Source organism: Streptopelia decaocto, assembly GCF_964273445.1.
Source record: "Streptopelia decaocto genome assembly, chromosome: 5".
NCBI lineage: Eukaryota > Metazoa > Chordata > Aves > Columbiformes > Columbidae > Streptopelia > Streptopelia decaocto.
The window spans coordinates 24513300-24529931 of record NC_138659.1 but is presented as its reverse complement, the minus strand read 5'-3'; the positions used below and the strand labels follow the sequence as shown (position 1 = coordinate 24529931).

General features: G+C 36.3%; 1 protein-coding gene across 3 annotated transcripts in view; it reads right to left on the bottom strand.

Moving 5' to 3' along the window:
* The window catches only part of EVI5 (ecotropic viral integration site 5), a 79666-nt gene that overhangs the window by 27792 nt on the left and 35242 nt on the right, over positions 1–16632 (bottom strand). For 2 of the 3 annotated variants that reach the window (XM_082052272.1, XM_082052273.1), the window contains 5 exons: positions 14316–14450; positions 12030–12170; positions 11318–11476; positions 9518–9664; positions 4246–4341 (listed from right to left, as the gene is read on the bottom strand). In XM_082052272.1, coding sequence (XP_081908398.1) covers positions 4246–4341; positions 9518–9664; positions 11318–11476; positions 12030–12170; positions 14316–14450 — 678 coding nt within the window. The remainder of the gene's footprint in view (positions 1–4245; positions 4342–9517; positions 9665–11317; positions 11477–12029; positions 12171–14315; positions 14451–16632) is intronic. The other variant, XM_082052271.1, reaches the window with a different exon arrangement.

Genomic DNA, 16632 nt, shown 5'->3' with positions numbered 1-16632 from the left:
AGATTACTCAGACCTAAGACCAGTTTCTATATTACAGAGCATGCTCTGTTCCTCCCCAGCACAAGCCAACCATGGATAATTTTAGGAGGACGCTATAAGTCACCAGACTGAATAGAAATGGAGGGAGAGGGATTAAGTTGCAGAGCAGAGACAGCAGCTGCCCCAGCTCTACTTCCTCAGTCTGCCTACACTTTCACCAGCCTAGTGCTCCTTACCTTAGTCAACTGATTGATCCTAGCTTGTAACTGATTTAACCTTGCCTGAATTGCTCTAAAGCCTCTTTTTAGTCAGTCCTTCCTGCAACTATTGCAGGGGAAATAAAAAAAAAAAAGCACACCACAATCAAGAGAAACAAAAATGACACCAACAGACCAACAGGACTGCCCATATGCAATCAGAAGAAATGCTTGCTATTATGCCAGAAGTGTAGCAAACCTTGGTAGACGTTTCGTGACAGCTTTAGGAAAGCACACACAAGCTAAAAACAATATCAGCCTTTAAAACCCTATTAAGAAGTTAAAAGCATTTGCTCGTTGCAGTTTGAAGCTATCAGACCAGTTCAACTGAAAACAAGAAAGACTAATTCCCTGAGGAAACAAGCCTGAGGTTTCACTGTTTGACTATAGACACAGAGAGAGACAATATCCATTTCTTAGTCCTGGTTCTCTACATCTTACAAATGGGTGGGAAAAAAAAAAGGATCAGTATAAGTAGATTGGCCAAAACAAGTCAGTTATAGAATGTGAACATCTAACTTTCGTGAGAAAGTTGAACACATATTGAAGACAACAGCTTCTCCTCAGTGTGGAGGTACAAAAAACAGCAGCCCAGCCATCCAAAAATCCACCCTTCTTTTGATGATCATTTGCTTAAATGTCCTGCTCAAAGTCCAGAAGCCTGCTAAATACTTCCAAGCTATGTTTGCTTCCCAAGAGTTTCATAAGCTGAACTGGCAACTGAGAGAAAAATAAGGAGAGGAAAGAGGAGAAAACAAAGGCTGACAAAGTAAGCCTTTGTTTATACGTAACTTCAGTGTTTTTCTTTGCCACTTCTAGGGCTTAGGTATATGTAACATAAGTTAAACTTCAGTTACACTTCAATTTTGTGTTATTTTTGCTAAGGAATGACTCATACATTTGTTTAAAACTATCTATCACGTATTTGACTATTCCTTGTACCTCAATATGCTTACACAAAAGCTGAAAAGCTTAGCATTGGGAACGGAATACCTGACCAGGATAAAATGACATTCAGAATATACAAAAAAGAACTTCTTAACATAATAATAATCTGACATCTTGCTGCAGAATTACATCTACTACTAAATGAAAGAGTTCTCTCTTTCTCCCTCTCTGTTGCTATTGCTAACCAAAACAAGGAGTTACCCAGAAACTGTGATTTAAATCTAGCATTTGAGTGTGACATGAGATCAGTTCTTATGTGGGAGTAGTGATACTCTGCATTACAAATTTAACACCAGTGTCTTGCACCTACACCTACACGAACATTTAAAAGAAAAGTACACAATTTAGGTTAAACATTGCTATGGACCTTGTGGACCTGGCACTGAATCCCTAAAGCTTCTTAGAAAAGCATTACTTTCCTCAGAAAAAGGAAGGTTATGTGGCAAGTTAACTTCCTCCCTTCATCTTTATCAGCTTTGAAACAATATGACAAGTAGACCTATTTGTGATGCTCCATGTAAAAAGCACAATTACTTTGAGACTGACACCTATGCTCTAAGACTGGCTAAATGTATTTATGCTATTCAATATTGCATTTCAAGCCATTAATGCAAGTCCAGATTAAAAGGCCCTCTGCTCCCCACATCAGGTCACAGCAATTCCAGTTGACAAGCTGAATGGAAACTCTGTTATCAGTTGCACGTTTTACCGTTTACAAGCTTTTGGAGTTAAGGCTTTCCAACTCCATTATTAGTTTTCTTTTGGTGCAGGTGTTTCAGAGGCCTTTGAGCATGAGTACCCAAAAAGGAAGTTGTGATCATAAGTTTCATATTTGCTGGCAAAACACACTGCTCAAAAATACCTATTTGCTTACAGAATCTTACAAAAAAAAAAAATCTGTCACAGCCCAATAAAAGCATTGCAAGTCACATCTAGGGTGTCAAAAACAAGTAAATTGCCAGAGGAACTTATTTCTACTAAATCACTTTTTTGTGTCTTTATACAGTTAACACTCAAAACCTGTATTTCACAACTGAAGAAGCTGTATTTCACGCTAGTATAAGTTTGAGATTAGTAGTTCACCAAAACCTAACAGGGCAAACTCATTAAATTAGAAACATGAACCACAGCCACAGAATGACTTCAGATCATATGCAAAGAAAGCACAGCCATTCTTTCCGGTGCAGAAAATCAGGAATCTTACTAAGAGACTATAAATCAGAAATCATTAACACGTGATCATCTACGAACACCAAAAAGATTGGAAATTGAAGTGTGCTTTAGCAGGAAACAAAAAAACAAGGCCATCTAGAAGATGAGAAAAAAAAATGGAAAAACCATGACTAAAGATTGTATCATGCACCATGGTGATTGTGAAAAGGAAGATTATGTGGATAAACCACCAAACATGAGACAGTGCAATATCATGACAAACCAGGGACAGTATAATCTTTGGATGTATTAGCCAGAGTCACAAAATAGATTATGCTCCTGCACTTGACTTCGTTATCTGTGCCATGACAAGATATTAAAAAAATCTGCATACAATTCTGGCACCCATAGCTTAAGCTGAAATATGGAAAGGGGATAGCAAAGACCTATGAAATGATTGAGCACTAATGATTTGATCAGTCAAACAACAGAAAGTCAAGTATTTACATTGAAGAATGAACACATTTCTAATTGTGTGATAGCTATCAGAAAAAAAACAAACCAAACCAAAACTGATCATTATGGGATTCACCATTTCTTCATTTCATAAAATCAAGACTAGAGTACTTTTTGGGAGAGCCATATCCTGCAAGCAGGATAGCATTTAAAGTCTGTGCTAAAATAAAAATAACACAAAATGAGTACTGGCTCCTCACCTACAAAATCACATTGAAGTATCCTTTAATTTTTTTTTTTTTTTAGTAAAACGCTAACACTTCTGTAGAAGGTTGACCTAAACTCAGCTACTTTGTTGTTATCTTACTAGATGATAAATGATTCATATACTTACTGTACGTATCTAAGTATGTCTAATGTACTGATCACAGCATTAGCTAAGCATTATGTGATTAAAAGATGATTGCTTTATCTTTTCATCAATTTATGCCTGCTGCACTAGAGGAAAAATATCCAAAGTGAAAATTCTTTCTGCAAGCTCCATTAAATTTATTTGTACATTCTGTATATGAAGAGATGAGAAACATGTCAGTAGTTGAGAAATCATAGGGAAAAAAGGCTTTGACACAATAAAGTAAAATCATCATCTTGAAGGAAAGATTTCAGAGGGAAGAAAGACACTAGCAATACCAATTGAAAAAAAAAAAAGTAAACTAGAGAGCAACTAGGTTGTATCTTAGGAATAATAACCAAGAAAACCTTTGCAGATAAGCACAGCAGAATTCAGTCAGGACAAGAGTATATGAGTATAGGAAGGACAGAATACAGTAAGACATCATGATTTTTCAAAGCCAAGAAAACAAAGAACAGTCATTTCTGGTTCTCAAGAAGCAGCGAGTTCATGGGACAGTGAAAGCTCCAAAAGGAATTAAAAGCATAAAGAACACCACAGAGGCCAAAGGATGCATCTTCCTACAGTGACATGGTAGCAGTAAATAACATTCCTGGTTTACATAAAGGGAGTAAGAGATTTACAACAACTCCTCCAATAGTGATCATAGCAGAAGAGTAAGCAGAGAAGAATGGTTGCTGGAATCAAAACATGTGCAATTTTTTGGACAGAGGATGCTTTCAATCTCATCTATTAACTGGTAAAAATTGACAATTACAAGACAAAAAACAAATACAGAAGTCAGAGTTTAAAAGTGTTGCCTGTGGCACGGTGCTTGTATGGAAGCAATTATTAACAGCTCACAAGTATGCCCACAAAACAGATTTAAGGCCTTGGCTTATAAAGGAGGCACATTCAGCAATATAGCATTCATCCCGCTTTGCAAAGTAGTGCCTTGTATTCACAGTAGATCAACAAGGAAAGAAAGTGGAAGAAGAAAAAACCGCAAAGTACAAAAAGTAATCAGTATCAAGTTACACATTTAATGCCATCACTTGTTACCTGGATCTCTAATTCAGCAATATGCTGTTGGAGTTCAGCCACAGCTGCAATGCGGTCTGCCTCACGGAGCCGTACTGCCATCACTTCTTCTTTACTCTGAAAGCAGTAACAGATTGAAGCTAAGAAATATCAGTTGCAGTTGATTAAAGACTCTGCATTGCTTTTACCCCAAATCATGTAAGTAAAGCTTAATAAACTGCTGTGTGAAATATCCTGCCTATTGATAAGACATATTCTAAAGAACCCAAATTTCATTTTAACCCATAGAATTGTGTAATCATCTAAGATCGATCCTAAATTATAATAGTCTAAAAAAAAATCTGTGTAGTTTTGAAAATATGCTGTTATCAATTTCCAGGTCTTGTGTTCCAGAAATGTTATATTGTAAACTAAGAAAAGTATCAACATAACAAAAAACCAGCTCATGCTTCAACTTTTGACTTTATATATAAAGAAACAGCAGTTACACAAGTTACTTATTTCATTATTCTCTTTGTATATAAAAAAAACCCACACAGATATTCTCAACCTCATTTAAGTCCAGCTATGTTATTCACAGTATACAACAAAGATTTGCAAGACAGTTTAGAATAAAATTCTAAAGCCTGTAACTTACAGTCAGACTCCTGGTGTAAGTTTAACCTGTAAGTTTGCCTACAAATGATAGGCCATTTGAGTTTGGACAAGAGAGGAAGAAATGTCCTTATTTCTGTTCTATGAGGCAAGTCCTCAAGGCTTCAGAGCACAAAACAATATTATCTTGTCAGCGGCTTGGTATAACCACAGAGAGAAAACAGTGATAGGTATTGAGTGAGCAATACTTTCAACTGGAGTGCAAATAACTCTGAGGAAGAGACAGACAAAGCTCAGGTACACCTACTTTTATGGCAGATTGGTTTAACTCTGCAAATCGTAGTCACTTATTTAAGTTATTTTAATGTGTGCTTCAAACTAACAGTACCTAACCACCCTTCATGAGACACTTGAGACCGAATTGAACATACCAAAGCTTGTCTACAGTAGCTACTTGAAAATATGCTGTTTCTTTTAGAAAAAGATGCCTGTAATGAAGGAGCATCATCTGCATGATCCAATTAACAGCATTTGTAATCAGTGGAGTCCATTTCAGAGGAAACCATCATGTGCTAAGCAAAGTTTATCCATTATTGCTAAATTCTCCTGCATGATTGCTCGAATGAAGCCAAACCCACAAGTCCACCAGGTTGCATGTATTTAACGGAAAGCTAAAGGACAGACTGGCTTGGCTTGACTTCGGTATCTGAGATGAGTCAACAGCGTTGCTATACATGGCACTGATGCTTTATCTCTGAAACAGAGCATGTTCTCAGTAATTACCACAGAAGCTGATATGGTAGAAAAGACAAGACTGGTATGGGGCACAAATCTTATGTTGTAAATTCTTTAGCAAAGCTGATTAGAAAGATCAGTGCTGTGTTTCAAGAAACAATTTGAAATTAAGTCCTTGCTGCAGAAGCAGTAGTCAGATAAAAAGCAAAAACCATAACAGTACACACCAGAGCCAGAAAAATGTTGCTGTATAGATGGTATGAGATGCAACTTGCTACAAAAATTTCTTTTTACATATTTTAAGCTATCCTTTAAGGAAAAAATACAAGCTCCAGAAATAATGTACTAGTTCTTGCTGCATAGCAAAACAACTGGGGAGTCAAAAATCAAATATAATTTTTTTTTTTATACACCTCTTTAAGTAGAAATATAGCCAGGATGTGGTGACAGAAATAAAACAAGAGCATGAATTCAGATTACTTGAAAAACAGGAAGAAAAATCAAACATCAGTTTCTAATGGAACTGGGAATAACAAACCTGTTAGATTTAAGGAGATGCAAGGTAGAACTTTTAAAAATATTTAGTGCTACAAAAACTTGACATTTGTCTGTATTACTCCATGACATTACCTGAAAAACTACCAAAACTTTCTTCATCAGTTTTGTTTACAAAGTTTTTGTATCAGTAACATATTAAACAGCTTTATTTCAGGTATTTCTACAGCAGTAGTCCTTTCAATTCAACCTACCTGTTACATCTGCATTTCAAGTCAAATCTAAGTTGGTAGCAACACTATTTAGTAAAGTTACAGATACTGAACCTAAATCTACAAGGAGTGTGGGTATGACAAGTCTGCTGTTGCTGCTGGAGGCCAGCCCTTCACGCTTATATTGTAACATGTGCCTCACACAGCAGCCATAGGACACCTGGTTAATACAGAAAAAGCCAGTAACATTGCAAGGTTTTGGCTTGACAAGCATAATGTGTCTCTTTCTATTTTAAACTTCCGCTTTTATTTGTTTGCTTTCAATTAACTTTAACATTATAAACTCATTTTCCTCACACAGTGAAACAACCTTAAACAATCCCAAGCAGGCATTTCCTTCATTTTTTGTGGTACAGAGGTGAGGAGACAGGAACCTAAAATAGTCTCTTCTGTAACAAGTAAAAGTGAAAGCATTTGGCATAAATCTTACATTAAGCCAAAAAACATGCTTCCAGTAGTTTGAATGTGGAGATCAAGGGACAGGAAACAGAGTGACAGTCCTTACAAATCAGCTGTCAAAGGGTAATGGCTTTTTACATCCTCGCATTTTCCACTTAATTGTATATGATCATATAGCTAGGAGTCTGAAATGGAAAAGCTTTTCATAAATTTGAAACAGCAGTACCAAGATATGTCCCATTGAAGGAGTGGGAGAACACTAAAACTTGCATATATTGTCTAACATGGCTATTTTTTTGGATGACACGGCACTTTATTACAACTATAAAACATTGCTGAATTGTTTGTATAAATTATTAGGGAATAAAGTCACAATGACAGTTCAAGAGAAGTATCAGAGGTAGAGGGAAAAGGAAATATGAGGGGAAACTACATTGAAGAAGGGCAGTTTCTAACAAGTTAAATTTGAGCATCTTTCAATACAGTTAGCTAAAAAAACCTTGTGTGTTTAAACAGTATAGAATTCTATATTGTAAAATACTAAGCCTCCTCCCAAGAAGTCACAGTCTAGGTCACAGTTGAACAGTAGAACTTCAGGTAATGTATATGCATCAAATTGATAATATTTCATTTTATATAAAATAAATATCAACTTGGAAAACATGTTACAATGTAAACTGTAATGTTTTTCCTATCAGTGACTGCAAAACAACTTTCAGGATCTAATGCTAGTATATGTCAGTACGGCTACTTCACTAACTATTGACCGTTGCTACTTTCAGAGAATCTCTAAAAAATATGCCTGGTGCTCTGTCTATTACTATCACACTTTAACCCATGTTAGAACGTAAGTTTCCAAGTAAATTAGCCCAGTGAGAACAGTCATGTATATTAACACGTTAGCCAGGTTAAAGACATACTACTCTTTTTATAGTCAACATAAGAGTGTGGTCAATATTCTGCAGTTCTTAAGAATTAATGAGGACCTTCAGTATCAAAACCCAATCAGACAAAAAAGTTCTGGGTTATACGAAAAGATACGTCACCAAGATTGTGAATATAAACAACAACAACAAAATCAATAAGAATCTCAGCATTTAAAAAGTCAGCACTTGGGAAAACAGTAATTATGGTAAACAAAAGTCAGAAGCAGCAATTTTTTCTAGTTAAGATTCCGTGGCTTGTTTCCTAAAAGCTTTGATGGAGTTTGAGGAGTCACTAGAAGTTACATGTTCACCGCATTTTAGATTCAGGATCCAATGGAAACAAAAACTGGCAGGGCAGCAAGAAAAATTAAAACCTAAAAAAACCCCTGAAATACCTGGGGTACATCTCAGTTACTGTTCTTAAATTTCTTTAAAATGGAACAGAATAACAATAAAAATCAGCTTCATTTTGCTGAAAGAGCCAGAAACTAAGACAAGAAATTGCCAATTACAAATTACACACCAGGCTTTGAGTAATGAACAGAAGATGAGAGTTCACTACACAAGTAAATTGCCTAGATCTATGCACTACTCTGGAGAAAATAAATTAAAAGAAGAAATGAAAATCTGTAAAAACTGGAAAAGTGTGATGTTATAGCAAAATGATGCATATTGATAAGAATGTCATTTCACCTCCCTGCTAAGTGACAAACTACACTCTTGATTCACATTGTCCACAGAAGCCTTTGATGGAATTGCAGCTGAGGCAGTCTTTGGGGTATGAATGGTGTTACAAACAAAATGCACATATATTGAATAAAACTGAAAAACACTCAACCGATAACAGTGTTCTGCATGAATGAGAACAGAAACAAGTGGTGCACATAAAAAGTTTGGTTACATTAAAGGCAAAACGAAGATGTGATCATGAACAAGTTATATAACAGCATCTGCTCTCAAGCTGCAAATTCAGAGCCACATTTAATAAATAGTATTCTGATTATTCATCTCATGTTACGGTACTATTTCTAACATACTAATAAGTATCCTATTCAGAAATTACTGACTGTTCAGCACTAGCTGATTTCATAGAAGACTATTCATAAATCTTTTGGAAATAAGATTAAAGTAAAAAGATGTTTTCATCTCTCTAACAAAATATAGATATTTGTAAACTAATAATGCCCTTTTATGAAGTAAGTATCAATAGCAATTTCAGGAACATTTTCATGCAATTTAGGAAGAAAAAGTTTGTAAGACATAGTTTATTTGTTGTCCATATTATGTGTGCACAAGTTAGAGACATAAGTAAATGGTTAGGGATTTAGTTACACAATTAACTAATTATATCTGAGATTCCAACATAGATTAGGCTCTCTTTCGTGCATAAAAACTGCTGTTTTGCCAAGTATTTTTGGGTGGTCCCCTTAAAGTCTGGCAATGACTACTGTAACACTGCCTTCTGTAGACCTCTCCATCCAAATACTACTTTTACTCCCTTTTTTTGAACCTAAACTAATTCTGCAGTAATAGTCAGTGTTGAAGTAATGAATCTCTTCTATTACTTAAGACAGATTACACAGTGATCAGAATCTGTTGTGCAATCTGCTGTGTCTTTTCATGTATTATACACACACACTTTTCTGAACAGAACCATATCTTTATGGGACCACAAAGAAGCAGCTCTGTCAAAACCTCAAGAGATTTTTGTGAGATGGTAAATTCAAGGTGATACTGTCAAATCAGTACAAGAAAATTTTGTTTTTGTGACTTCTGTGTCTCAGTTAAGATACAATTCTATCTAAAAATAGCAGACAAGACTAAAAAGTACATATACATTGGCACACCAAGTCTATTTATGATGTTGTTTACCTTGCATTCAATCTCTGCTTGTCTACGCTTGGCTTCATTCAGCTGAGCAAGGAGTCCTTTGTTCTGTGCAGAAAGATACTGTACCTTCCCCTGTAGGTTAGTAACCTCTTGCTCTGCCCTTCGTAAATGGTTACTATTGATCTGATTCTGAAATTTGTGACCAAAAAAAGAAAGAAAACGCATGTTAAAGAAAGATCTTTGATATCAGTTTACCTCCCTGAGGCCTGACAAGAAAGACTTATAGATCTTCTACTATAAAAAACTTTTGAGGAAAATGCATTCAGAATTTTCTAAGTGTAATCAGAAAAGTCTGCATGACATTTGGTTTATGACCAGGATATTGAAATTGCTCTTAAACACCAGATAACTCGTTGTAAGATCATCACAAAGCTCCTTTACAGATATTTTTTCCCAGCCTCTTGCTTGGGTAAGGCAAAGATTTTTATGAACTTGTATCTCAACTACAGCAACAAGCTGATACATCCAAGAAGCACCAGATATGTCAGAAATATTATGTGCAACTTTCTCTGTCCAGTGAATTCCTCAAAGTAACACTGCACCTTAATTAAGGTCTGTACATTAGTACAAGTCACAGCCTTTTTATACGAAGCTGTGCATAGACCAGTACATAACACAAGAACCAGTGCATTTCTGTCAAGTGACAGCTCATCAGCATCAGCATATACAAAGACTCGATGCTTAACACCGAAGGGAGAAATACCTAAAGGTCTTGCAACTTTAATGTGTAATTCAGACGGCAGAATACCTGTGCCCCCTACTGACTAAAATACACAGATGGAGAAAAAGTAACAAAACAAAAGCACACGTTAACTGTAGTTAACAGTATTGACACTTCAATGAAAATTTAAAAAGTTAAGGCAAGAGGAAACTTTCATTCAGTTGGTATAGAAAAAAGCGCTGCCACTGTCAGAAATAAGCAACCATGTGCCTCGCAGTTGGCTTATCTCTGTTCAGCAGCACATCCTAACATGCTCTCCCGGTTTCTGGGATTGCTGAAGCTTGCCAAGTACTGTTTTGGTTTGTTTGTTTAGCCTTTTGGATGCACAGGTTTCCTTCAAGTAACAGTCACTTTTAGCAGGTATGTCATGGGAAAATGACTCAAAAACCTGTTACAAATAATTCTCAGTCAGTGCACTTTCATTTCAGATTTGTTTGCTTAATAACAACTTATTCTCTGGTTGCACAAAAGAGATCTTGGCAGACAAGTTATTTTTGTCTTTTCTGCACAGATCTCAGCAATTGTGAATCATACTTTTCTATTCTGGAACATGAAAGGTAAAGCTTCTGCTAAAAGAACCTGACAGCATGCAGCTGTTTTGCTGAGAGTCCAGTTTAGTAACCACATTCACAACCTCAGTCGATAATCTGGTAATAGGCAATTTCACCAGAAGAAAACACTGCCATTTAAATAATTACAATTACTGTTATCAGAATCATCAATTAGGTCTGTGAAATTTAAACCACCTCAAACGTACTTCTGTTGTCACACCAGTTACAATTTAATGAATTAGGGCTCACACGCATTCACAGAGTCTACCAGTTAGTCCAAATGAGAAATTTAGAAAACTTAGTCCTGGAAAAGACTAAAGAGATTTTAAAGCAAGTTGGACTGTACGCACTAGGTTCTCCCTCCTAGTCTAACAGCATTAAAAAAAAGTGCATTTTGGAACTAAAGTCATGCCTTGTAGATGATAAAGATCATAATCAGATACGTATCATTTGAAATCAATTTGCCAGGATGCAGCTCAATTCACACATGTTTAGTGTTCAATAACATACCTGTGTTTCCATCTCCATCATTCTTTGTTTGGTCTCTTTCAGTTCAGCCTGAGTTTCTGCCTCTCTCAATCGGACGGTCATCAGCTCATCCTGTAGCTCATTCACTGTGTTTTTTTTGGGAGGATCTTTCCATCTTCCAGTGGTACGAGCTAGGTGACGCTAGAAAAACAGCATGCCATTGTTGGTAACACCTGAGCTTTCCTAGTGTTGCTTGATTTAAGGTCTCAGAGTTATACAGGAACAAGTTGCTATAATGCTCTTGTTTGTTCTAAAAACTAAAACCCCACAGAGACTTACTAGTTTTAAGGACATACAATTAAAAAGCTGAGGACAGTCATTCCCAACTACAGTAGGTCAGTGAATTGCAAGGATATCCTGAGACACTCGCCTATTACTAGCCCTTTTTAACATTTAGTAAAGTAGGAGTACTGATCAGGTATTTCCTTTCTACCAGAATGGCTACCTGATAGCACAGGCTTTCTGCCATCAGTAACAACTAGGGACAAATTTCTAGTAACAACTAGGGACAAATTTCTAACATACTTTGGAAGTAACGTTTCTTGTGGTATCTGCATTTAAAGATTTTCTCCCCTCAGCAGCTTGCTGCACAATCCCTAGTTTCTGCTTGATCTCTACATCTCATAATTTCATAGCTTTTTGCTTTATGAATCACTGGAAGTAAAAATTGTTAAAAGTGTGTTACTCCCCATACCTGCCAGTGTTCCTCCAAATCTTTGACTTGCTGCCTTAGTTCTTTGAGACCCATCAGAGCTTCTGCTTCTCTTAATTTTACAGCAATCAGTTCTTCTTGTAGTCTAGCAACATTTTCCTCATCAGGGAGAGAGCTGTTCCTCTGCAACAAGAACCATCCTCTTAAATATGTATTTGAATAAAATTATGCTTAGTGAGACCCATTCCAAGGATATAGACATGGAATGATAACTCTTATTACTAACCAAACTTTATTACACATCCCTTGCTAAAGAAAATACCTCAAAAAAAATCTAAGTTGCTGGATATAACAAGTATATATAAGTATCTTCCAACTGCCAAACACAGAAGAAAATTGACACAGTAGTTTTAGGCATTCTGACTTCCACATTTCCCCAGATGGTATCCCTAACAAAGTATTATTTATGCTTTTTTGCACACATGAAAAATATGGAGAGAAATGTGAAAGATTTTGAGCTAGTTGATAAAGTAAAGCAAATGAAGAACTGAAATTACACCTTTAGAGTTACAACCTTTTTTTACTTACAGGAAAAATAATAAATGGAAATATATTTTGGAGGAAGTAGGTCATCTGCCTTTGAAAGGAAAAAAGGTATGTTGACAAAGGAACTACCATTAATATTTATAAACAACAGTCAGTCAGGAAAAGGTCTTACAGATGAAGATGCATGAACGTTTACAAAAATACAGCAGGGAAAAGTACAAAGACTAAAGAAAGCTAAGCAGAAAACAGGAAAACACAGAGCAGGAGTGACCTGGGGAAAGGAAAACAGTGATGGAAGCAAAATAATTGAGGTTTGGGAAAAAAACACAGAGAGGAAGGAAAAGGACATAATCTGCCTAACTAAAATATGCCTACATCGAATCATTGGTCACCAAATACCCAAAGCTGAACTGTGCTTCATCACTTTCCACTGTATTTCTCAGTAGTAATTTTCAGAAAAATCACGTATTTTTGTAGATAAGTAATACTGTGGCAGTTGCCAGGTTTTCTTGAGAGTTGAGAGTAAAGTACATTATCAACATTAACAGAACACATCACCTCAGCCATTTATTAGCATCTCCATGTGTCAAAATCATGGGATCCAAATATTGGCAAATATACGAAGTGATAGGGTGTGTTTCTGAATGTTTACATCACTGCAAGTTTAGCCATGCAAGTCTTGGATTGAGCAGAATTCTCCCAAATTACGTGACACATCACTAGCAGCAGTAAAGAGCTGTATTTGTAGGAATCTGAGGGACTTAATTTCAGTCACTTTTCATCTGCCTAAGTTCATGATGACAGACTGAAATACTGCCGTATGTCTCAGTTTGTCTGGTACACTGGAATTTCCCCCACTGCTCCAGTTTCTTTAAGTTTTCAGTGTTTGGTATCTTCATGCTGATGAAGGTTAAGTAGTCTCTTTTTTAACTTCAACAAATACCTTAGATCCTGAATTCCACCAGTGTTCAGTACAGTAAAAATTACCACACTACTAGCCTGTCAGACTCCCATGAATCCACTCAGATAATTAAAAAAGTAAAATCTTTATTCCAGTGGGTTAATCTAATTAGCTAGTAAGTTCTGGCCACACTCCTGAGTATACATGTCTTTAAGATTTCCACGAGGAAACGATTTCCAAAGCCAATACAAAAGTATCTGAAAAGTGTACTTTACGTTAGGTCAATGAGTGGGTTTTCTCTTTCATTTTTTTCCTTTTTTTTTTTTTTTCTTCAGTTAACTTTTCTTCAAATAAGGGTATAATAGAGGTTGACATTTGGTTTGAGAACAGCTTGAATTCTGGCATCAATAAATTACTAGCTGGGATGACACTCAAAAAGCAGTAGAGATTTTGATATCAAGCAGTGGAGACACTCAAGAACTCCAGACCTGGGATGGCAAATGTTGAAGTCTTTCCTTCTCTCCTCCCAAGCTATTTACTTTCACATCACCTCAATGCTCGCCCTAAGCCTGCAGCTCTCATTACAGGATATATCATAATTTTGGAATAATTGAGGTTTACTGTAAAGACTCCATCAGAATTGCAGTCTTCCATCGCAGTGGGCTTGAGGAACAGGAGAAAAGTGATCACTTCTTCAAGAAACCTTTCCCAGTGCAAACAGATGTTAGGGTTTTTGCTATGCTAGCTTCAGGTTTGAAAAGCATCTTGCAGTCATGAAAGCAGAGAAGAGAAGATCCTACAGCACAGTTTTGCAAAGAATGACAGGGACCTGTATTCTGCTTCTAGTGCTATTTCATATAGCGGGTCCTAGTTTGATTTACCTTTTCCATCTCTAGAACTTTATCTTGCATCTCCTTCAAGGCACAATGGGATTCTGCTTCACTCAGCCTGGCTTGGACCAGCTCTTTTTCCAGCTGTAGCACAAAGTCTTCACTGTATCGTGAACTGCATTTATGCTACAAAGTTTGCAGAAATATGTTTAGTATGAAGCACAGATGGTTCGAAAGGGGTTTTATATGCCAGATTTCAAGTAATAAGTACATTCAAATGCTTAATAGTAGAAATACTAGTTTCAGATCAACAGAAGTGCTTACCTTATGCAAGTCTACTAACATGTCTACCCAGACTGCTAACAATAAGACCCCTAATGCTATGCCTCTCAAACAATTGCACCTCCACAAAGCCGAATATGTAAGACCAAACTGAGACCCCTATTAGTACTGATGAGCACTTTTTTGTCATTGTTACCCAAACCGAAAAATTCTCAAAGGATCTGTGATTATTTTATGATATGCAGAAAAAGATGTTTAGGAAAGACTAGCTAATTACCAGGTTAATAAAAGTATTCTCTCTTGATCCCTACTCACTTCAGCTCCGAGTAAACAGAAGCTTTCCATAATCTTGGATTTAAAATAAAGCCATGTATACTTCAATGCACAATCACTTTGGTTTGTCCCTTCCACTCTCGCACTTTGTCTCTCACTTGCTCACACTATATATAGTTCTTCTGTGCCTGGTGGATTTATCAGAAAAATCCAGCCACAAGTAGCAGTATAGCCCCTTCTAGACAGACAGCACAGGCCCACGCTACAAAGAAATTTGGTTCTTTCCATACATGACTTACTCCAATACTATATTCCCAGATGGCTTTGCACACCCAAACACATTCCCTCAGTAATAAAATAGCAGTTCAGAACTTCAGGTCATGCTTTCCAAACTTAAGAGGGAAGGGAAAAAAACACCACAGTTCCGTTCAAGTAAGTTAAATCACCATTAACTTATTTCTTTACTGTTGATTAGCTGGAATTAAAAGCAAGATCTATCCATTCACTTGCTAAAGGAAACGGCATCTTTCAACAGAAACATCCAACTGAAGTTACACTAAGCATTTGTATTCAAAGGCGTTGGGTCACTTTAAAATCACTTGGGATTCACTGCAGATTGCCAGACTTCCTTGTCAGGCCACGCCATTCTAAATCAGAATTTAAATTACTGGTTTAGAAAAAAACCTGGGAGTTAAAACCCCCAAAGCATAGTTGCCTAGTTACTGTATATGCATGGCAACCCTGAAAATAAAGTTTAAAGGGAAATCACTTAATATGTCTTTGGTGCCATTAACTACATTGTGAAGAATAAATACTATACTTGGATTCATAGTTGAAGTTTTATTAATTAACAGTGCAACTTTAAAATCCATAGAGTATTCATTTTCATTAAAGATACAACTATTTCTTAATTTATGTTTTTCTTCACATGATATGGGAGCATGAGTTTCATACATGACCACATGCATGCGCAGAGAAGGGGCTACAATAATCTCTTATTCCCTAACTGCTTGTACAAGTTTATCACATGATACACAGAGCACCTTAAATAGACTCTATTTTTCTTGTTCCAGATTCTGCTAATGATACCTGTGGAACAAGAATGAACACAGTGTGCTCTCCTCAGGTAAGAAGTCTTCTTATACTTTCCAGAAAATTGAGAGAATACAGATGATTTGAGGAGCTAAACACATCCTGATTTTACAACAATATGTAAGTGTACTCTAAATAGTTTTGGACTACAAAAATCTAACTAGTATTTATCAAATAGTAAGTCATGAAGACTAGAAAAGTTACTTATCCAGTTTCAGGCACAAGTCATGCCTTTTTTGAATCTGTCTTTAGATTTTGCCTGCCTAAGGAATATGTTATGTTGGGAGTACTTATCTATTTATCCATAGCACACTTTAAATCAGGTCTTGATGGACTAGAAAGAAATACAGCAAACGCCGAAACAGATTTAGAAAACAATTTTCACAAGTTCAAAGTTGTGATTTGTGCTCCTTAAAAAAATAACACACAATAATTCAGTATATAAAGGTAACACAAGCTTATAGTCAAAACAATGTTTGAAAACTACTTTAAGACTGACTACTTTAGCAGTAAAACTGCTTTTATACATTTGCTTTAAGCCCTAGAATTTGTCACAGAAACTACAAGGTGAATCTGGATTTCCAGGCACCAGCTAAACATTTTAACCACAGTAACACTGTTTTTCTTGGCTGTGTTGAAAAGATGTCTGTAACATAAACCACAAAAAAATGTAGTTCTACAGCCATATACCTCTGAAAGAAACAAGTCCTTGCTGGGCTTC